This window comes from Electrona antarctica (genome assembly GCF_951216825.1).
Source record: "Electrona antarctica genome assembly, chromosome: 21".
NCBI classification, from domain to species: Eukaryota; Metazoa; Chordata; class Actinopteri; order Myctophiformes; family Myctophidae; genus Electrona; species Electrona antarctica.
Window position 1 is genome coordinate 2,533,383 of NC_136802.1, and position 23,470 is coordinate 2,556,852.

General features: G+C 45.4%; 2 protein-coding genes across 2 annotated transcripts in view; both read right to left on the reverse strand.

Moving 5' to 3' along the window:
• Positions 1–700: 700 nt before the first annotated feature.
• LOC306913721 (regulator of G-protein signaling 9-binding protein) lies at positions 701–4,109 on the reverse strand (the record flags this gene model as incomplete). The annotated part of the gene is made up of 4 exons (XM_079490535.1): positions 701–901; positions 1,026–1,168; positions 3,476–3,688; positions 3,872–4,109. The coding sequence occupies 4 exons, from the start codon at positions 4,107–4,109 to the stop codon at positions 701–703; spliced, it is 795 nt and encodes a 264-aa protein (XP_079346661.1).
• A 6,405-nt stretch (positions 4,110–10,514) lies between these two features.
• pltp (phospholipid transfer protein) overlaps positions 10,515–23,470 on the reverse strand; it is a 30,705-nt gene continuing 17,749 nt past the window's right edge. Inside the window, exons 6-16 of the mRNA XM_079491717.1 lie at positions 22,683–22,746; positions 22,436–22,499; positions 21,037–21,128; positions 19,673–19,849; positions 19,020–19,079; positions 15,919–16,083; positions 13,765–13,832; positions 13,282–13,324; positions 13,035–13,098; positions 12,659–12,735; positions 10,515–12,191 (exon numbers count right to left, since the gene is read on the reverse strand). Coding sequence (XP_079347843.1) covers positions 12,102–12,191; positions 12,659–12,735; positions 13,035–13,098; positions 13,282–13,324; positions 13,765–13,832; positions 15,919–16,083; positions 19,020–19,079; positions 19,673–19,849; positions 21,037–21,128; positions 22,436–22,499; positions 22,683–22,746 — 964 coding nt within the window. The 3' untranslated portion in view covers positions 10,515–12,101. The remainder of the gene's footprint in view (positions 12,192–12,658; positions 12,736–13,034; positions 13,099–13,281; positions 13,325–13,764; positions 13,833–15,918; positions 16,084–19,019; positions 19,080–19,672; positions 19,850–21,036; positions 21,129–22,435; positions 22,500–22,682; positions 22,747–23,470) is intronic.

The window sequence follows — 23,470 nt, forward strand, 5'->3', positions numbered from 1 at the left end:
AAAACTATCTAAAACAGTTACATATTGTGGGGGTCTGTATGCTCACCAAGGGTTTAAAAACGACTCAAGGGTACCAATGTGGTCAGTTTCAATGTCAGTTTGCAGGCGCCCTAACTGCCGCCCTAGGCAATCTGCCACCCTAGGCACTCTGCCGCCCTAGGCACTCTGCCGCCCTAGGCCATGGCCTATGTGGCCTATACAAGCCAGCCCTGAGACTTACCACTGGTACTGAGCCACTGAGCTCAGTGGCCTTGTGGTTAGAGAAACTGGGAGGTCGGGGTTCGATCCCCGGCCGGGTCATACCAAAGACTGTAAAAATGGGACCCAATGCCTCCCTGCTTGACACTCGGCATCAATGGGTTGTATTGGGGGGTCAAATCTACTAATCAAATGATTCCCGAGCGCGGCACGGCTGCAGCTCACCGCTCCTTGGCTGCGGCTCACTGCTCCAAGAGATGGGTCAAATGCGGAGAACAAATTTCACTGCGGTAATCGTACGACTTTGACTTACGCCATTGAGGGGTCAGAAAACAGTGCTAGAGTACTGTTCATGCATCTCTAATATAAGATATAGTTTATTATTAGAAACCATCCTACTGGCTAGATAGCATATACGGCATACACCTGGCCTATTGGCTAGTTGAGAACACAGAGCTTGCATCCCATTGGCTGGTTGAGCTATATATACAGATCCTATTGGCTAGCTGAGCATGCAGAGCATGCATCCTATTCGGTAACAGGAAGGGTGGCAGCAGGCGGCCATCTTGTTTCTGTTGTCATGTGACCCGTCCTCCATGACCTCCATCAGGTCATCCAGGCCGGCGTCGGGGTCACCGGGGTCAACCTGAGGCTCCGCCCACAGAGGCTGGACCGCCGTCACGGACCAATAGGGAACCGACACCTGAAACCAGTAAGAAGAACCAATCAGAGCCTGTTTCACTGACACCTGACACCCCATACATACTCGGCCCTGTCAGTCAAACACGTGCGTGCGTGCGTGCGTGCGTGCGTGCGTGGTTGTTGACCTTCTGCTGCATGTCTCTCAGCATGGCGTCCAGCTCCGTCAGGTGACTGCTGAGGTCGGGGCAGGGCTGCTCCTCTGGGGTCAACCAGGGCGTCTGGACCGAGGCCGCACGAGCAGCCACGCCCGTAACACCATCGCCCGAACCTGAACGGGACATACTCTTTATAGCGCTTTTCCAAGTGCTCAAAGCGCTTTACAATATGGTCCATTCATACATTGGGAGGTGAAGGTCCATTCATTCATACATTGGGAGGTGAAGGTTCATTCATTCATACATTGGGAGGTGAAGGTCCATTCATTCATACATTGGGAGGTGAAGGTCCATTCATTCATACATTGGGAGGTGAAGGTCCATTCATTCATACATTGGGAGGTGAAGGTCCATTCATTCATACATTGGGAGGTGAAGGTCCATTCATCCATACATTGGGAGGTGAAGGTCCATTCATTCATACATTGGGAGGTGAAGGTTCATTCATTCATACATTGGGAGGTGAAGGTCCATTCATTCATACATTGGGAGGTGAAGGTCCATTTATTCATACATTGGGAGGTGAAGGTCCATTCATTCATACATTGGGAGGTGAAGGTCCATTCATTCATACATTGGGAGGTGAAGGTCCATTCATTCATACATTGGGAGGTGAAGGTCCATTCATTCATACATTGGGAGGTGAAGGTCCATTCATTCATACATTGGGAGGTGAAGGTCCATTCATTCATACATTGGGAGGTGAAGGTCCATTCATTCATACATTGGGAGGTGAAGGTTCATTCATTCATACATTGGGAGGTGAAGGTTCATTCATTCATACATTGGGAGGTGAAGGTCCATTCATCCATACATTGGGAGGTGAAGGTCCATTCATTCATACATTGGGAGGTGAAGGTCCATTCATTCATACATTGGGAGGTGAAGGTCCATTCATTCATACATTGGGAGGTGAAGGTCCATTCATTCATACATTGGGAGGTGAAGGTCCATTCATTCATACATTGGGAGGTGAAGGTCCATTCATTCATACATTGGGAGGTGAAGGTCCATTCATCCATACATTGGGAGGTGAAGGTCCATTCATTCATACATTGGGAGGTGAAGGTCCATTTATTCATTGGGAGGTGAAGGTCCATTCATTCATACATTGGGAGGTGAAGGTCCATTTATTCATTGGGAGGTGAAGGTTCATTCATTCATACATTGGGAGGTGAAGGTCCATTCATTCATACATTGGGAGGTGAAGGTCCATTCATTCATACATTGGGAGGTGAAGGTCCATTCATTCATACATTGGGAGGTGAAGGTCCATTTATTCATTGGGAGGTGAAGGTCCATTCATTCATACATTGGGAGGTGAAGGTCCATTTATTCATTGGGAGGTGAAGGTCCATTCATTCATACATTGGGAGGTGAAGGTTAATTCATTCATACATTGGGAGGTGAAGGTCCATTTATTCATTGGGAGGTGAAGGTCCATTCATTCATACATTGGGAGGTGAAGGTCCATTCATTCATACATTGGGAGGTGAAGGTCCATTCATTCATACATTGGGAGGTGAAGGTCCATTCATTCATACATTGGGAGGTGAAGGTCCATTCATTCATACATTGGGAGGTGAAGGTTCATTAATTCATACATTGGGAGGTGAAGGTTCATTCATTCATACATTGGGAGGTGAAGGTCCATTCATTCATACATTGGGAGGTGAAGGTCCATTCATTCATACATTGGGAGGTGAAGGTCCATTCATTCATACATTGGGAGGTGAAGGTCCATTCATTCACACATTGGGAGGTGAAGGTTCATTCATTCACACATTGGGAGGTGAAGGTTCATTCATTCATACATTGGGAGGTGAAGGTCCATTCATTCACACATTGGGAGGTGAAGGTTCATTCATTCATACATTGGGAGGTGAAGCGGCGAACAGTCGACGCCAGCGTCCTCACTTCCCACATTCACACACTGGTGACGGTGGGGAGCTCACACCGACCGACTCATTGGAGGCAGGGTGGGGTTCAGTGTCTTGCCCAAGGACACTTTGACATGTGGACAGGAGGAGGAGCCGGGATTCGAACCGCCGACCCAGGGATCATTGGACGACCTGCTCTACCTCCTGAGCCACAGCCGCCGTCCCCAACGCCTGTTGTAACCTGCCACGCATGTCGGGAGCCGCGGGTGAGTTTTAACCCGCAACACGGGTTAGTTGTTGTCAAAGGTTGTTGCGGGAGGGACGGTGTTGTCAAACTAATGCAAACTAATTGATGTCGGACTGTTAGTATGTCTATAGAAGAGTTACGACATTGAGGGGGCAGAAACCGAGCGCTCGAGCGCTGTTCATGCAGCCTGAACTGAGACAAGCTGGAGTTGGAATTGGAAATACATTGTTTTCAAGGAGGGCGGCGCAAATAAGAGCTATTTTAAGCATGTGTGCAACATGATGTCATCACACCTGTGCTGAGCAGCGCGCGCCGGTCGTTGCGCTGAGTCAGCGGAAAGCGGCCAATCAGCTCGCTGGCTTTGTGGAGGTCCAGCAGGAAGTGCTCCAGGGCGGACAGGAAGACCACCCACATCCTCTCGGCGTGCTCCCGCTCCTCCTCCGGGCAGACGGCGCCCCCTGCAGGATCGTACTCCGCCAGCAGGCCGAGCAGGCGCCTGGACACACCTGGAGGTCAACACAGGTATTACACACCTGGACACACCTGGAGGTCAACACAGGTATTACACACCTGGACACACCTGGAGGTCAACACAGGTGTTACATGCCTGGACACACCTGGAGGTCAACACAGGCATTACCTGCCTGGACACACCTGGAGTGTGTGCGTGCGTGCGTGTGCGTGCGTACCGGTACAGATCCGGTGAGCCCGTGTCCGTGTGTCGTCCAGCTCCTCTCGCAGGAAGCTGCAGTCCGCCGTGCTCCCCAGACAGGAAGCCAGCTGCTGGAAACAGGAAGTGACCTTGCAGAGCGCCTCCTGAGCGCGCTCACACTCCAACACGACCCTCTTCCTCGTCTGGAGATCCTCCACCGACTTCCTCCAGCGGTTGATCTGTAAGTCGTCTACGGACTTCCTCCAACGACTCATCTGACAGACAGACAGACAGACAGACAGACAGACAGACAGACAGACAGACAGACAGACAGACAGACAGACAGACAGACAGACAGACAGACAGACAGACAAATATTTCTACCTAAAACATCCTGGACAACGCTCCACACGTCCCAGACTCTTCGTCCCAGACTCTTCTCCCTTCTCTAAAACACCCTGGACAACGCTCCACACGTCCCAGACTCTTCTCCCTTCTCTAAAACACCCTGGACAACGCTCCACGCGTCCCAGACTCTTCTCCCTTCCCTAAAACACCTTGGACAACGCTCCACACGTCCCAGACTCTTCTCCCTTCCCTAAAACACCCTGGACAACGCTCCACACGTCCCAGACTCTTCTCCCTTCTCTAAAACACCCTGGACAACGCTCCACACGTCCCAGACTCTTCTCCCTTCTCTAAAACACCCTGGACAACGCTCCACACGTCCCAGACTCTTCTCCCTTCCCTAAAACACCTTGGACAACGCTCCACACATCCCAGACTCTTCTCCCTTCCCTAAAACACCCTGGACAACGCTCCACACGTCCCAGACTCTCCTCCCTTCCCTAAAACACCTTGGACAACGCTCCACACGTCCCAGACTCTTCTCCCTTCTCTAAAACACCCTGGACAACGCTCCACACGTCCCAGACTCTTCTCCCTTCTCTAAAACACCCTGGACAACGCTCCACACGTCCCAGACTCTTCTCCCTTCTCTAAAACATCCTGGACAACGCTCCACACGTCCCAGACTCTTCGTCCCAGACTCTTCTCCCTTCTCTAAAACACCCTGGACAACGCTCCACACGTCCCAGACTCTTCGTCCCAGACTCTTCTCCCTTCTCTAAAACACCCTGGACAACGCTCCACACGTCCCAGACTCTTCTCCCTTCTCTAAAACAACCTGGACAACGCTCCACACATCCTAGACTCTTCTCCCTTCTCTAAAACACCTTGGACAACGCTCCACATGTCCCAGACTATTCTACCTTCTCTAAAACACCCTGGACAACGCTCCACACGTCCCACTCTTCTCCCTTCTCTAAAACACCCTGGACAACGCTCCACACGTCCCAGACTCTTCTCCCTCCCCTAAAACACCCTGGACAACGCTCCACACGTCCCAGACTCTTCTCCCTTCTCTAAAACACCCTGGACAACGCTCCACACGTCCCAGACTCTTCTCCCTTCTCTAAAACACCCTGGACAACGCTCCACACGTCCCAGACTCTCCTCCCTTCTCTAAAACACCCTGGACAACGCTCCACACGTCCCAGACTCTTCTCCCTTCTCTAAAACACCCTGGACAACGCTCCACACGTCCCAGACTCTTCTCCCTTCTCTAAAACACCCTGGACAATGCTCCACACGTCCCAGACTCTTCTCCCTTCTCTAAAACACCCTGGACAATGCTCCACACGTCCCAGACTCTTCTCCCTTCTCTAAAACACCCTGGACAACGCTCCACACGTCCCAGACTCTTCTCCCTTCTCTAAAACACCCTGGACAACGCTCCACACGTCCCAGACTCTCCTCCCTTCTCTAAAACACCCTGGACAACGCTCCACACGTCCCAGACTCTTCTCCCTTCTCTAAAACACCCTGGACAACGCTCCACACGTCCCAGACTCTTCTCTAAAACACCCTGGACAACGCTCCACACGTCCCAGACTCTTCTCCCTTCTCTAAAACATCCTGGACAACGCTCCACACGTCCCAGACTCTTCGTCCCAGACTCTTCTCCCTTCTCTAAAACACCCTGGACAACGCTCCACACGTCCCAGACTCTTCTCCCTTCCCTAAAACACCCTGGACAACGCTCCACACGTCCCAGACTCTTCTCCCTTCCCTAAAACACCCTGGACAACGCTCCACACGTCCCAGACTCTTCTCCCTTCTCTAAAACACCCTGGACAACGCTCCACACGTCCCAGACTCTTCTCCCTTCTCTAAAACACCCTGGACAACGCTCCACACGTCCCAGACTCTTCTCCCTTCTCTAAAACACCCTGGACAACGCTCCACACATCCTAGACTCTTATCCCTTCTCTAAAACACCCTGGACAACGCTCCACATGTCCCAGACTATTCTCCCTTCTCTAAAACACCTTGGACAATGCTCCACATGTCCCAGACTATTCTCCCTTCTCTAAAACACCCTGGACAACGCTCCACATGTCCCAGACTATTCTCCCTTCCCTAAAACACTCTGGACAATGCTCCACACATCAACGCAATGGGGAATAACTCTCCATTGCAGTCAGAACTGCAGACTCACTTCCAGTTTGTCCCACTATTGTCTGGAGACTCACCCCCCCAGCACCGGGAGGACATGTGTAAATAATAGATAGGTTTATTTTTGTGATTCTGACATCACTGCATGACATCACTGCATGACATCACTGCATGACATCACTGATGACATCACTGCATGACATCACTGCATGACATCACTGCATGCCGCTATAGAGACCGCTATCCCCTCCGGGGCCAGAGTTATTTATTTCCATTGAAAATTCCGTAGAGAAATCTTAGAATAGAACACGTCGTATGAGACCTGTGTTCCGAAAATAAAAATCACACCCGTGTGAAGTGAGGGGCGCTCTTATCATCGCACATCATCATCATCATCATCGCCGACAGTTGAAAGGTTCAACATAACCAATGTTTGTGTGTTTACACTATGACGTTAAATTGTCCCTTCATTGTGAATATGGGAATGTAATGTTTGTGTCGGACAAAGTTTGTACACTCAAATCTGAGGGGCTAGTAGTGCCCGTCAGAAAAGCATGGGCAGAGTTGTTATAATATATTTTATGTCTAATATTTAATCAAACATAATTTTCAATAAAATAATCCTGTAGTGCTGAGACACCCCTTATCCCTTATCCCTAAACTTATTTACAGTTTTTTACTACTTTAAACAAAATAAAATAGTTCAAATAGCTGATCTACAAGCTCACAACATGTAGATTGGCTAGTAATATAGCCGATCTCTGATGTGAGCTTGATTCATTTAGTCCCATATAATATAAACATCTCTTCTACTTTGGTAAGAGCTCTATTCAAACAGCCGTATCTTAACTTCACACGTTGTCTCATTCAAACATGTTTATTGTGCCATTAAATTAATAATTAAAATATGATGTTCTTACCTCCGGTCCAGTGTGAATCACAGAGACATGATCATCTGTCAACATAAACCTCTCTCTCTCTCTCTCTCTCTCTCCCTCCCCCTCCCCCTCTCTAGGGTGTGTATTTCTCTCCTGTCATCATGTCAGAGTTAATTATTGTTTTTAATTAAACTCAGCAGCAGATGAGACCTGCAGCCTGTGTGTGCGAGTGTGCGTGCGGCGTGCACATGCATGCGCATGTGCACGTGCGTGACCTGCAGCCTGTTTGGTCTCCATGGCAGTCGGAAGGTTGTCGGTTCAAATCCCCCCCCCACCTGATGCCCATTGTATAAACGCCCGTACAGGCCCCAGACATTTTGTGCAGGACTTCAAGTAAGTTCAAGCAAAGGTATACAAGGGAAAGAAAGTTAGGCAAAACTTGTAGCTATACCGTCATATTCTGATCCGAGTTTGGATCAAACAAAACGTCTTGCTATAATCCCCATCACCGCCCTGCGTAAAGTTAAAAGTGTCCACCCAAAGTGACCCCCCGTCCACGTTCAGTCCATTCTACTCTACACCCCAGGCCCCTGGAGTGAATTCCTCTCCCGTCACATCCAGCACATCCAAAAATCTCCTAGCCGCTTCGAGAACCATCTTAATTCTTTCTGACTTTGTCTGTATATCGACATTACATTACATTACAGTCATTTAGCAGACGCTTTTATCCAAAGCGACTTACAATAAGTGTATTCAACATAGGTAGGGAACAAAAACTACTAATCACCAGAAGTCTTTAGTGCATTTTCTGCAAAAACAAGCAACCAAGAGTATACCTAGCGCTAAGGTAAAAGTGCAATATATCAGCTACCTATTTCCTTAAACAGATGAGACAAAATAGCTAAATCAAATGAGCATGAGCTAAAACAATTAAGTGTATCGACTAAACAAGATCCAATAAACAATACAACAATAGAAAACAAGCGTTCGTACAACTAGTTAACAACAAGTAGGTCAGGCAGAGAGGAAGGGTAGTGTTTCCTGAAGAGGTGGGTTTTCAACCTGCGGCGAAATATGGGCAGTGACTCTGCTGTCCTAACATCAGTGGGGAGTTCATTCCACCACTGTGGGGCCAGAACAGAAAAGAGTCGTGACCGTGTGGATCGGCCAGAAGGACCCTTGATCGACCGCACACTAATTGAGTACCACAGACGAAAAACAGTCCAAATGTAATTCTGACCCCTCCACGAAAAGGCCTCGTTGTCCTGAACCCTTATCTATCATTTATACATTATGGATCAATAGTGTGGACTTAGACTGTTTTTCGTCTGTGGCATTCAATTGATGACCATCGAAATAAATGCTAGGAGTAGTTTTTTGTCCATACATGTGTTTGTTATCATCTGCAATGCTTTCCCCCTCAGTTTTCTGCGGTACTGCAGCTACTATACTTCGTCACCATTAGGCCTACCTTTCTCCACTCTTTATACTGCATCAGCATCAGGCCAGGACACTCCCCTCTCCTCTCCTCTCAGCCTGCTCGCCTTCATCTCCTTCTCCCTCCTAGGACACAGGACACTCCCTTCCCCTCTCCTCTCCTCTCAGCCTGCTCTCCTTCATCTCCTTCTCCCTCCTAGGACACAGGACACTCCCTTCCCCTCTCCTCTCCTCTCAGCCTGCTCTCCTTCATCTCCTTCTCCCTCCTAGGACACAGGACAATCCCTTCCCCTCTCCTCTCCTCTCAGCCTGCTCTCCTTCATCTCCTTCTCCCTCCTAGGACACAGGGCTGATCCTGCGTGGTGCCCCCATAGAGTATAAAGAAGGATAGAGACTGAACTGGTGAGTATAGCTCCCACATTTTGGTGGTCAAATGCGGAAGTGCAACCGAGCGCTCAATGTTAAAGCCCAGCTGCACAGGGTTTCCCGGTCATGAATCCTGCAGTCCCTCCTCTTACCACTAGGGCCCAGTGCTTCAACGTTAAAGAGCCTCACGGGGGCCTTGGGTGCCCCCCACCACAATGACCACACTTCGCTTCTTGCCTTTCCTTTGCATGTTTCCTCCCCACAACTCCCACATCTTCTGTTTCCCCTGCATACTGCTGCGACATGGCCATATTGCTGGAAACTAAAGAAGCGGTGCTTTTTCACAGGCCTAACCCATAGAGTATATAAAAGGATAGAGACTGAACTGGCGCGAAGCTCCGCCCCCCCAGCTATTCATGTCAGTGGAAGTTGCTCAGTGGCGTTTTGAAGCACCCGGAAGACTGCCGGAAGTACCGTCTCAGAACGTCTACTTCCGCATTTGACCACCAAATTTTGGTGGTCAAATGCGGAAGTGCAACCGAGCGCTCAATGTTAAAGCCCAGCTGCACGGGGTTTCCCGGTCATGAATCCACGGGTCCGCCTGTAGTCCCTCCTCCTACCACTAGGGAGGAGAGCTTCAACGTTGAATAGCCTCACTGGCCCCTTGGCCTAACCCTATAACAAATGTAGTCCACACTCTCTGGGGTATAATGTCACCTTCAAACGTCAGGCAAACCGACCCGCTTTCCAAGCTCTGAGCTTGTAGATCTGATTATTTTCACTAGTTTGGGTCCCCGGGGGCAAATATTAAAACAAAAATGTCCCTCCATTCCAATCCACTTTATTTATAATCATAGCACATTTTACAACTCAAGGTTTACAAAGTGCTGTACAGGAAAATAAAAACTAAATGATACACTGTAGCTAAAAACAACAGCAAGAACACACTGTAAAAAACAAAACATAAACAATACAAAATGGAGACACATCAGTGGAGAATATAGAATACGAGACACAGAGTCAGCAGACAGGGAGACAAAACCTGGACCTATAGAGACTCTCAACCGTGAGGTTAACTCCTTTTGGTGTTAGCATTATGCTATGCTTTAGCTATTGAAAAATAGCAGATCTACAAGCTCGTAGAGCGCCACCGAGTGGCGCGCTACGAGCTTGTAGGTCTGCTATTTTTGAAAAATCGAAGAACGAAACATAGCTTTTTCAGAAAACTGTCAGGATGTAGAAGACATTTTTAGAATCTGATCTCAGGTCAAAATGGGTTTAAAGCCAGGGTTTAAAGGTGAGCGGTGAGAGGGTTGGGTATTCATTTACCACCAGCACAAACTGTGTACATATTAGTAGGCTATAAGTACATAACAATAGTAATTATGGTATCGGTACACCTGGTACCCAGACATCTGAATTTGGTTCCTGCTTGGAACCTAGATGTAATTTACAGTGGTGGAAAAAGTACTCTCTAATACTGCAATGTGGAAATACTATACGAGTACAAGTCCGTTATTCAAAAGGAGTAGAAGTAAAAGTATTGGAAATTGGAAATACTCAAGTAAAGTACAAATAATACCAAAAAGAAAATGTAGTTAGTTACTTTCCACCATTCTGAAGACAATGCACAAGAAGAAATGAAGATGTAACAGCAGTATTTATAAGTAATCACAGTAAAAAGTACCAGTGTTCTGGAGGACCAACATAATGTGAACCAGTCCAATTAATCATTAATCATTAAAACAGGAGTGTTTGAATTGTTGTTGTTGTTGTTGTTGTTGTAGTCTCGCGCAGCCAGTCAACTATTCCACAATCTCCAAATGCTATTGACCTCATTCAGACCGCGGCCATCTTGTTGCCAGCAAGGTGCTAACTAGGTGTAACTTCCCATAGACAGCCCATTCATCCAGACAGAAACGTCCTATCTGATGGTATTAAACAACGTTTGAGCTAGTCCGGCTGCGGAGACTATTGTTGTTGTTGTTATTGTTGATGTAGTTAGTGGTGTTGTCGTTAGTCAGTGTCATAGTAGTAGTAGTTTTGTTGTTTAGTAGTAGTTTTGTTGTGTAGTAGATGTGTTGTTGTGTAGTAGATGTGTTGTTGTTTAGTAGTAGTTTTGTTGTTTAGTAGTAGTTTTGTTGTGTAGTAGATGTGTTGTTGTGTAGTAGATGTGTTGTTGTGTAGTAGATGTGTTGTTGTGTAGTAGATGTGTTGTTGTGTAGTAGATGTGTTGTTGTGTAGTAGATGTGTTGTTGTGTAGTAGATGTGTTGTTGTGTAGTAGTAGTTTTGTTGTGTAGTAGATGTGTTGTTGTGTAGTAGATGTGTATGTGTGATTGTTGTTGTGTAGATAAAGGCTTCACTCACACCTTCACATCTAGCATACAACATTGTTGGATGCTAGATGTAAACAAAGGGTAAGTGTCATGGCCGCCCCAATGCATTTCCAATGGAAGTCACATGGTTTGACACAACATTTTTGTTGTATGGCTTTCGGCTGTGTTTCGACTGCCCCCCCTCCCCCTCATACAACAAAAATGTTGTGTCAAACCATGTGACTCCCATTGGAAATGAATTGCGAGCTTGCATCAGTAAACAAGTCTCATGCATCAGCCATACATCAATCTGTTGTGAAGGTGTGAGTCAGGCCCTATAGTCTGGCTGGCGAGACTATTGCTGTTGTTGTGATTGTTGTTAGTGTCGGTGTCGTGTTGTTATCTCTGTATATAGTGGTGTGTTGTTGTTATTGTTGATGTAGTTAGTGGTGTTGTCATTGTCAGTAGTAGTTCTGTTGTTTAGTAGTAGATTTGTTGTGTAGTAGATGTGTTGTTGTGTAGTGTGTTGTTGTTGTGTTTAGACGTCTCCCTCTGGATCATGTTGTGTACATTGTGTACATGTATGTGTATGTGATGTGTAGTATGTATGTGTATGTGTATATTATTCAGTGTTGTCAGTGTCCATCTTCCGTCTATCTTCCTCTGGAAGATAGACTTGTTGTGGATCACGTTGTTGTTGCGTGTAGTATTTAGACAGTGTTGTGCATTATTGTATCTAGACGTCGAGTGTGTTTAGGCGGTCTTGTCGCTGTCTATCTTGTTCTGGATCATGTCTCTGAGACCCGTGGTGAAGTGGAGGTTGGCCCCGATCACTATGTAACCCTGAGGAGAGAGGAGGCCCCAAAAACATTGTGTTTATTGTCATGATGTTGTATGTTGTACTGTAAAGAACTATTGTAATACTGTAGTGTGTACTAATAATTACATTATGGTATTGTAGTGTGTATTAATACTTACATTATGGTATTGTAGTGTGTATTAATACTTACATTATGGTATTGTAGTGTGTACTAATACTTAAATTATGGTACTGTAGTGTGTATTAATACTTACATTATGGTATTGTAGTGTGTATTAATACTTACATTATGGTATTGTAGTGTGTATTAATACTTACATTATGGTATTGTAGTGTGTATTAATACTTAAATGATGGTACTGTAGTGTGTATTAATACTTAAATGATGGTACTGTAGTGTGTACTAATACTTATGGTAATACTTACATTATGGTACTGTAGTGTGTATTAATACTTAAATTATGGTACTGTAGTGTGTACTAATACTTACATTATGGTACTCAACCACCTCCTCTATGAAATCCATGCCGTCAGCAAGAGGAATCTGAACTCCTCTCTTTGTCCAGTCTACACGCATGCACGCGAGCACACACACACACACACACACACACACACACACACACACACACACATACACAGAAGGACTTTTTTTAGTTTCGTTAAATAATAAAATAAAATAAAAAACATCAGTTTGGCAGAAGCAGGGAAGTGTGTTTTAAATGAGTCTAACATGGTTAAAATATCAACATATACTAAATCAAGTAAGAAAGGCAAAAGCCTGAGTTAAAATGACCCCAAACATGTAGTATACGTATAGTAGTATATAGTTATTAGTTAATCAGTGGAATAGTGGAAAACAATCTTACTGTTCAGCAGCGGAACCACAGAGATCTGGAGCATCGTCTTCAATGGAGCCTGAAGAGGTATCAACTGTACACACACACACACACACACACACACACACACACACACACACACACGCACACATGCACGCACACATGCACGCACGCACATCCATTGATCATTAGAAACTGAAAGTGACTTGCTCCTTTTCTGATGGTTAACAAGACATGGAGACAGACAGACAGACAGACAGACAGACAGCTGTCTTACAGCCAATGATTCCAGGGCTGACTGATTAGAGAAGATCTTGAACCTGTGGACAGAAGAGGACATGATTGTAGTTCAGATGGACAGAAGAGGACATGATTGTAGTTCAGATGGACAGAAGAGGACATGATTGTAGTTCAGATGGACAGAAGAGGACATGATTGTAGTTCAGATGGACAGAAGAGGACATGCTTGTAGTTCAGATGGACAGAAGAGGACATGATTGTAGTTCAGATGCACAGAAGAGGACATGATTGTAGTTATTTGGTGTTGTTTCTAAAGTAAAAAAAAAAAGTAATAGAACTACAATGACCATAAGTCCCTGCATGGGATCTGTGAGCATCAATTGAACTCTCTGAGCATGCTCTTCTATTGTGTGTGTGCGTGCGTGCGTGCGTGCGTTCGTGCGTGCGTGCGTGCGTGCGTGCGTGCGTGCGTGCGTGCGTGCGTGCGTGCGTGCGTGCGTGCGTGCGTGCGCGCGCGTACCTGCGGAGGTCTCCGTGCACCGTCAGTCTTTTCCCCTTCATGGAGACCTTGGCGTTAAACTTGGCTTCCTGACAGACAACCAATCACAGAGGGTTAAACTATTGGCTTCCTGACAGACAGCCAATCACAGAGGGTTAAACTATTGGCTTCCTGACAGACAGCCAATCACAGAGGGTTAAAATATATTGGCTTCCTGACAGAGAGCCAATCGCAGAGGTTGTCACTTTTAAACCTCTGATTCAACGACAATTCAACCTGTAATATTATAGCAGCGGTATGTAGTGTGTCTGCATCAATACATAGTCCATAGACTTAGAGTAGGCCATGCTGAATAGACCTGGACCATAGACCATAGTCCATAGACTTAGAGTAGGCCATGCTGAATAGACCTGGACCATAGACCATAGTCCATAGACTTAGAGTAGGCCATGCTGAATAGACTTGGACCATATCAATACATAGTCCATAGACTTAGAGGCCATGCTGAATAGACTTGGACCATATCAATACATAGTCCATAGACTTAGAGGCCATGCTGAATAGACCTGGACCATAGAGCACCGAAGTCTGACGTCAATATCGGTAGAGGGCGCAGATCCGCGGGTTCATGTACTTTTTATTTGCATTGTAATCCCCATAGGGGGATTTTAGATCGCCTCATATAAGAACTGTGTTTGAAAAATAAACATGTCATCCCGGCCGTTTCATTCATATGGATATGAAGAATCAACTGACTGAGAGAAAATGCTATTACTTACTTGTTACTGCTACTGAATTAGTTAAATTTTCACTAGAAACAGACTGTATCGTATATGAGTGACTGACTGTCGTAAACGATACAGAGACACCTCCCTGACAATATAACGATACAGAGACACCTCCTCCCTGACAATATAACGATACAGAGACACCTCCCTGACAATATAACGATACAGAGACACCTCCTCCCTGACAATATAACGATACAGAGACACCTCCTCCCTGACAATATAACGATACAGAGACACCTCCCTGACAATATAACGATACAGAGACACCTCCTCCCTGACAATATAACGATACAGAGACACCTCCCTGACAATATAACGATACAGAGACACCTCCCTGACAATATAACGATACAGAGACACCTCCCTGACAATATAACGATACAGAGACACCTCCCTGACAATATAACGATACAGAGACACCTCCCTGACAATATAACGATACAGAGACACCTCCTCCCTGACAATATAACGATACAGAGACACCTCCTCCCTGACAATATAACGATACAGAGACACCTCCTCCCTGACAATATAACGATACAGAGACACCTCCTCCCTGACAATATAACGATACAGAGACACCTCCTCCCTGACAATATAACGATACAGAGACACCTCCTCCCTGACAATATAACGATACAGAGACACCTCCTCCCTGACAATATAACGATACAGAGACACCTCCTCCCTGACAATATAACGATACAGAGACACCTCCATGACAATATAACGATACAGAGACACCTCCTCCCTGACAATATAACGATACAGAGACACCTCCATGACAATATAACGATACAGAGACACCTCCTCCCTGACAATATAACGATACAGAGACACCTCCATGACAATATAACGATACAGAGACACCTCCTCCCTGACAATATCGCAGAGACAGCTTGTTTATTTTTGGACCACAACGCTTATATGAAACGATTTAAGATGACCCCATGTTGTTCTCCATAGAGGAATTACTTCCGTGAACCAGGCAGAACCAGGGGATGAGCGAGTGACGTCAGGACTTTAGAACCAGGGGATGAGTGAGTGACGTCAGGACTTTAGAACCAGGGGATGAGCGAGTGACGTCAGGACTTTATAACCAGGGGATGAGCGAGTGACCTCAGGACTTTAGAACCAGGGGATGAGCGAGTGACGTCAGGACTTTAGAACCAGGGGATGAGTGAGTGACGTCAGGACTTTAGAACCAGGGGATGAGCGAGTGACGTCAGGACTTTAGAACCAGGGGATGAGCGAGTGACGTCAGGACTTCGGCGCTCTATTCTATAGCGGATTTGTATGTCAACCAGTAGCGTATCAAGACAATTCAATGGGCCTGTGTGTGTGTGTGTGTGTGTGTGTGTGTGTGTGTGTGTGTGTGTGTTACCATGGTCATGCTGCTCAGCTGGACAGCCGTCCCTCCGGGCGGCAGGACCATCACCTTGACGATGGCGACCACAGCAACCGTAGCCCCGGACGTCTTGATGGTGGTTTTGGGCGGGGCGGTGACGTTGAGCTGGAGAGAGAGAGGGGCGTCGAGCAGCGCTGGGTTCTAACACACACACACACACACACACACACACACACACACACACACACACCACACACACACACACACACACGCACGCACACACACACACACGCACACACACACAACGGGACTTATCAGACCCGAACATGCGCTCTGTGACGCACGCTCATGCTTCGCACGCTCATGCTTCGCACGCTCATGCTTCGCATGGAATCTCTGGAAAATGTTGCTCTCCCTTGAGCACATATATACGCTCCAGAGCCGGAAAGGGCGTCTATCACCTTACTTTGTCCAACAGCCCCCACCCCCCTCCCCTAGCCTGCAGGCTGCACAACAAGTATTTACCAATGAGTGCCTGCAGGCTGCACAACAAGTATTTACCAATGAGTGCCTGCAGGCTGCACAACAAGTATTTACCAATGAGTGCCTGCAGGCTGCACAACAAGTATTTACCAATGAGTGCCTGCAGGCTGCTGCACAACAAGTATTTCACCCACCTTAGGCTACTTGTAATGTGATAAAAAAAAAGCTGATTCTGATCTTTATATGTCTATGACCGTGTCCACACACAGTATAGTGTATTGTGTGTACATTGGTCCTCATTCACAACGGCGTTTACGCTCATAACGTTACGTAACGTGAGCGGAGCGTGAGCGGACAGGCATTTACGTGGATTTCCACATTACGTGGGAATTCATGAAGTTGAACGTGAACTTGACGGTGACGTTGTTTGGTCGGAAACTCCGCTATAAGCTGCGCCAGCTCTCATGGTCGTGTACTGCTTGCGTAGATTTATTCAGAAGGCTTTAGTCTTCATGCTGACTCAATTAAAAGTCCCCAAACCTCAGATAAAATATGTAGGCATGTGTCAACATTGGTCAGCACATAAAAAAAATGATAGCTTATATAAAAGCCAAGTTTCACTTGTATGCCTAAATGCAAGCATTCTAGAGGCAGGTTAGCCTAGAGTCCCATACAGAAACTGCCCCTGCAAGCCCGACACCTTTTTATTTATTTATTAGGATATTTCTAGCATGCGCGATTGCGCTGCTCACTTGACAGCTTTCTACTCGCAGTGCAACGCGCTGTGAGCTTGTAGATCGGCTCTCGCGGACTCGCGCTGCATGTTAAAAAACAAACTCACAATTATTATAAGAACATATACACTTATCTGCATTCTGCACTGTACGAATCCAACGTTGTTTAGTGTAGTAATGCCTGCAGTAGGCCTATTGAAATTGTTTTGTTACGGAGCTCCTTTGAGTCACACTGTCGGTGTGTGTGTGTGTGTGTGTGTGTGTGTGTGGACAGTCCAATCTGGGTGAAATTCACATTGGAAAATGAATATAACGGCGAGCCTGGCCCGGACAGAACAGATTATTTCTATGGTTCACAGACATGCCGGTCTGACAGACAGACAGCAGTCACGAGGGCTAATTAGCCCTATACAAATATAGAAGTCCACATTATTGCATCAGCGCGTGCAATTCGGCCAGTCATAGTTTTAAGCCAGTGCACCTTAATTAATTATAATATGGGGAACTTATAGCTAGGCTGTAGGCTACTACATTGATCTCATCATGAGATCAATCAAGTTTGGTGCCAAATGTCCCGTGAATCATTTTAATATGACGACATCATGAAATGAACCTGCACTTAGATCTGACAAAGAGGAGGCTACCCGCCGTATATGGTTGAAAATGTAAATAGCTATAGGCCTATGCCTACGTGTCCATGATCAGAACAAATCCATTCTCCACATGGCATTCAGACAGATGACAGTGAGATGATATTAATCTATTCCCCGCATGAATCAATGCAGCTCTGATAAAAATATCGGATATATGTTTTACCTCTGCAAAGGTGTGAGTGAGCAATTGTTCAATAGAAAAGAAAAGGCTTTATAATATAATTGCCAAGTATAGGCTAGCTTGCTGCCTTGGTCCCGAACTTAAATAAATAAATGGCCAAGCTGCATTTTATACGGTAAGTCAGCTTGCCATTGCTGTAGCGGTGCAGAGCAGCGTTCACCGTTTTGTAAGCTTGGGAAAATGATTTATATAGTTTAATGGTAGGCTATAGACAATATAAAGAATCACGCACAAATGTAATGGTATATGGATGTAAAAAAAGAGACTGCAGGTGGTGGTCGTCGCTCCGGCGCTTGACATGGTCAGATCATTTTCTTTTAATTTCCTGTCCTTTGATGGATTGAGTGTCAGTTTGTACAGTTTGTATGGTAGGCCTATAGTGGTATACTTTATACAATGGTGCAAAAACTTGTTTGTGGTCCTGTGGAATTATGAAATTAATAGAGGGCTATATTCATGATATATCTGCACAGCACTGACTGACCGCGGCATGCAGTATAGCCTAATTTCTTTCCAGCAATCATTTTTATTTTAATTTGTGAAGCCACTATACTGGAAAATATCATTATTTTGTTGCATTCCGTCAGGAGGACCTCTATTTCGTTTGAGCTGTAAGGCCTATAGTTTTTTTTTTTTTTTTTTTACTGCTGTCTGCTGAGTCATGCTTGACGCCTTTTATGGTGTGAAATGGGGCGTGGATCAATGCAAATGAAGTTATCCGCTGATCTTCCGATCATTTGGCACCCGCTCGCATTCACCTGCGTACCTCACAACATACACCTGCGTACCTGTGGTACACACCGCTCTTTGAATTGCACGGCAAAACAACGTTGCGTGATCGGACGGAATTTCCCGCATCTGTTTACGCTTCCGTTACGCTTCCGTTACACTCTGGTGTATTTCTCCTTTGTGAATGAGGACCATTGTGTGTACATAGTGTGTACATTGTGTGTACATAGTGTGTACATTGTGTGTACATTGTGTGTACATAGTGTGTACATAGTGTGTACATAGTGTGTACATTGTGTGTACATAGTGTGTACATTGTGTGTACATTGTGTGTACATTGTGTGTACATTTACTCACCATCATCATGATGGTGGCAAAGTACGTGGTCCTCAGCAGCAGCTCCAGGTCTTTGGACATCTGGATCCAAGATGGAGGGAACAGGAAGTGACATCATGAAGCATTAAAACATGGTCAGGCCCAGATTCACACAGAGCTTCACTCACTGCGTCAGAAAGGTGGTCGGCTGGAGCATTTGTGACCAGATTTGACTGAGAGACTGCCATCACGCAAACTCCAGCTTTTCACCAGAGGAGAAAAACTTTTTTTTCTAATGAGTTTATAGCACAGGCAGACTCTTCACATACTAGAGCATGTCTGAAATAAGTGTCAGAGCTGAACTCGACGTGTAAATATGAAATAATGCTTAAACATGTAGTCTGTTTTCTCAACTCGCTGTTTTCTGCAAGACATTACTCTATAAGCCATATCTCCAAAACTGGTGGGTCAAACTGAACAACCAATATGTCAATTTGAAGCTATGATTCCCTGCTTTCATATGACATGAAAAAACGAAAATAAAAAAATCCAATGGCAGTCCCTCAGTCACATTTATAGTCCTTTTTATGACAATTCCAGTTCAGATCGCGCTGGATGAACAAAGCGACTGTTCGTGGCGTGCGTGCGTGCGTGCGTGCATGCGTGCGTGCGTGGTCGTGTGTGTGTGTGGTCACCCTCTCGTTAGCGATGTTCAGCTGAAAGAGGCCAGCCTGGTAGTAGGAGTAGAATCCGCTGTCGAAGAAGAACTCGCTCAGAGCGAGGTAGACCATCCTGTCGAACTGATCGATGACAGGATCCACCGCCGTGTTCACCAGAGGAGCCTGCTGCTCTGAGAGCTCGAAGAACATACCCTGCACACACATTTAACAAGAAACAAGTAAGACGCGTGCGTGCGTGCATGCGTGCATGCGTGCGTGTGTGCGGGTTGTGTTACAGCGTGACACACACACACATGTGTGCGGTGGCCGAACAGATTGCGGAGCGGTCTTGATACCGGAAGGTCGCCAGTTCGAATCAGCGGTCCGACACGTTAAAATTACCACCGCTGAAGTGCCCTTGAACAAGGCATTGAACCACTACGATGAAATGTTCTATGAGCAGGGCCTGGCTGGAAACAAGTTCTTGAGCTTAGCCCAGATACCCTGGGTAAATATAGTAATCATTTCATTTAATTTCATTTCACATTCTGCTGGGTCTCATAGTAAAGGCTCACTGGCGTTTATGTAAGAACGATGAACTGCTATTTATTCAACATGAATTATAGCGTTTTGCATTCTTCTTATTTATTGGTCCCCCTCATATGATGTTTGTAGTTTTGTATGTTTTTCTACTGAATATGTCTGAATAATATGTGATGTGAATATGTATCCTTTTGTATGTCTGGTTTTAGTGCACTGAAACAAATTCCAATCAACTCTGTTGACATGGCGATAAAGTCTTGAATCTTGAAAAAAAACAATAGTGGATGCACAAATTGGGGAAACTCTAGTATTTCAGGAGGATAGTTCACATGCATGCACAATTTACAATTTAGGCATTTGGCAGACGATTTCAATCCAGAGCGATTTACAGTAAGCAAGAACAACACATGGTAATACATCACAGACATAGAAACAGTCATCAAGAATCATAAGCAAGCAAAGAGCCTAACATCTGTCTAACAGTAGAATATCTTTACAATGAAACTATAGAATGCTATGTTTACATAAAATGCTATCTAAGTTACATAAGTTTATAGCCTTTGCATACGCCTGTAAGGTCGTTGAGGCTATAGTGCAAGTACTACGGCAAGTGCTACGGGCTAAGATGCACGCACGCACGCACGCACGCACGCACGCACGCACGCACGCACGCACGCAGCACTTAGGCTAAAGATTTTTGTTTGCCACGATTAGTTACGGTACAGCAGCACTGTTTCAATCCAGTGTCTGTAGGATGTGTGTCACGGTGATGGTGTCTCTATGCATGTGATACTCATTCATTAATGACTGTTAATGAGTAACAGAATAAAACAGAAATAGAGACAGTTTAATGAAACCTTGAAGTCCATGTCCAGACTGCTGGAGGTCACCGTGGGGTCGCGGAGAAGAGCGTAGTCGATACCGATGTAGTTGTCCACCTCCGTCCTTACTGCAGACAGACAGACAGACAGACAGACAGTGTGAGAATGGTCGGTCAAGTGAAAATAACCAGTAAGGCTATAGTTACTATCCCATTGAGACAAGTGCTATGGGCTATAGGTTCTAAGGTTAGCTGTGGTTAATTATTTCAGCGCCATTGCCGTAGATGTAGGTCAATTGAAGCCTATTTTTTTATACAACGCTTACCGCCATTGCCGTTGATTAATGGCAATTGCGCTTTTATAGTGCATAACTGCATTCGATCGATCGAGCCATAATGCTACTTACGTTAGCCGGTTAGCTAGCTATGTTGTTAGCACAGCACATCGCCCATCTTAGATCGTCGTCGCCATAATAATCCATTCTATCCGTTTCTTTCAATTGCCTGTATCTCCTATTCCTAGTCCCAGGTGGCATTTTGGTCAAAACAACGTTTCTTTGACGGCACAGAGTCGACGATGTGGAGCTCTCCAGTGCCCCGGTTTGGATTCATATTGTAAACAAGGTCTGTCCATGCAGGCTCCGTTCAGCTTCCTAGGTTAATACTACTTCCGGAAAAAATGCTGGCGTGAATTATATCCTAATTTTTCAATAAATGCTAGCGCTGTAAGTGTTGGTTAACTGTGGTTAAGGTTCTAAGGTTAGCTGGTTAAGGTTAGCTGGTTAAGGTTAGCTGTGGTTAAGGTTAGCTGGTTAGCTGGTTAAGGTTAACTGGTTAAGGTTAGCTGTGGTTAAGGTTAGCTGGTTAGCTGGTTAAGGTTAACTGTGGTTAAGGTTAGCTGGTTAGCTGGTTAAGGTTAGCTGTGGTTAAGGTTAGCTGGTTAGCTGGTTAAGGTTAGCTGTGGTTAAGGTTAGCTGGTTAGCTGGTTAAGGTTAACTGTGGTTAAGGTTAGCTGGTTAGCTGGTTAAGGTTAGCTGTGGTTAAGGTTAGCTGGTTAGCTGGTTAAGGTTAACTGTGGTTAAGGTTAGCTGGTTAGCTGGTTAAGGTTAGCTGTGGTTAAGGTTAGCTGGTTAGCTGGTTAAGGTTAACTGTGGTTAAGGTTAGCTGGTTAAGGTTAGCTGGTTAAGGTTAACTGGTTAAGGTTAGCTGTGGTTAAGGTTAGCTGGTTAGCTGGTTAAGGTTAACTGTGGTTAAGGTTAGCTGGTTAAGGTTAACTGTGGTTAAGGTTAGCTGGTTAGCTGGTTAAGGTTAACTGTGGTTAAGGTTAGCTGGTTAAGGTTAACTGTGGTTAAGGTTAGCTGGTTAAGGTTAACTGTGGTTAAGGTTAGCTGGTTAGCTGGTTAAGGTTGTCGTTGGATTAGATGAACTAAACGTACCTGGAATGGTTTCCATCATGGTATTAATGTGAACCAGAGCGGCATTGTTGAGTGCTGGACAGATCTACACGCACGCACGCACGCACAGACAGACAGACAGACAGACAGACAGACAGACAGACAGACAGACAGACAGACAGACAGGTTTAGTGTCATGTCATCCTTGTCCGACAGTGATAATAACATTCTGGTGCTATCAAAATAATGTCTAATAGATAGGTCTAAATAATAATATATTTGTATTTACCTGTTGGTTGAGAAGGAAGCGCATCGCTGTGGTCAGGAAGGTTGCCAGGAAGTCATACACCCTCCTACAAAATAAAACAGGAAGTCATACACCCTCCTACAAAATAAAACAGGAAGTCATACACCCTCCTACAAAATAAAACAGGAAGTCATACACACTCCTACAAAATAAAACAGGAAGGCATAAGCTCTCCTACAAAATTAAACTGGAAGTCATACACACTCCTACAAAATAAAACAGGAAGTCATAAGCCCTCCTACAAAATAAAACAGGAAGTCATACACCCTCCTACAAAATAAAACAGGAAGTCATACACCCTCCTACAAAATAAAACAGGAAGTCATACACACTCCTACAAAATAAAACAGGAAGTCATACACCCTCCTACAAAATAAAACGGAGTCATACAGGCTCCTACATAACACATACATAACCCAGCGACCCTAGGGCATTACGCATTTGCGTAGAATAGCTTATTATTGACAAACTCACAACTATTTGATCTGATATTTTCAGTCAAAGCTTTCCCCACAATAACAGGACACAGAAAAGACACTAGCATAGAATAGATCCCTGAGGGACTCCTTCCTGTCAACGATATGTTACTGTGTTGACATCCTACAGGCGGCACTCAGTCGGAGTAACGTCATTGGTTATTCTACGTTATGACATCATCACGCAACGACATCACAATGTCGTCGTCACAACCGTGTCCTTTAAAATAAAATGTCGTCTAATTCAAAACATCATTCAGAAATTTTGGACAATAATTCATCTGATTGAGTAAC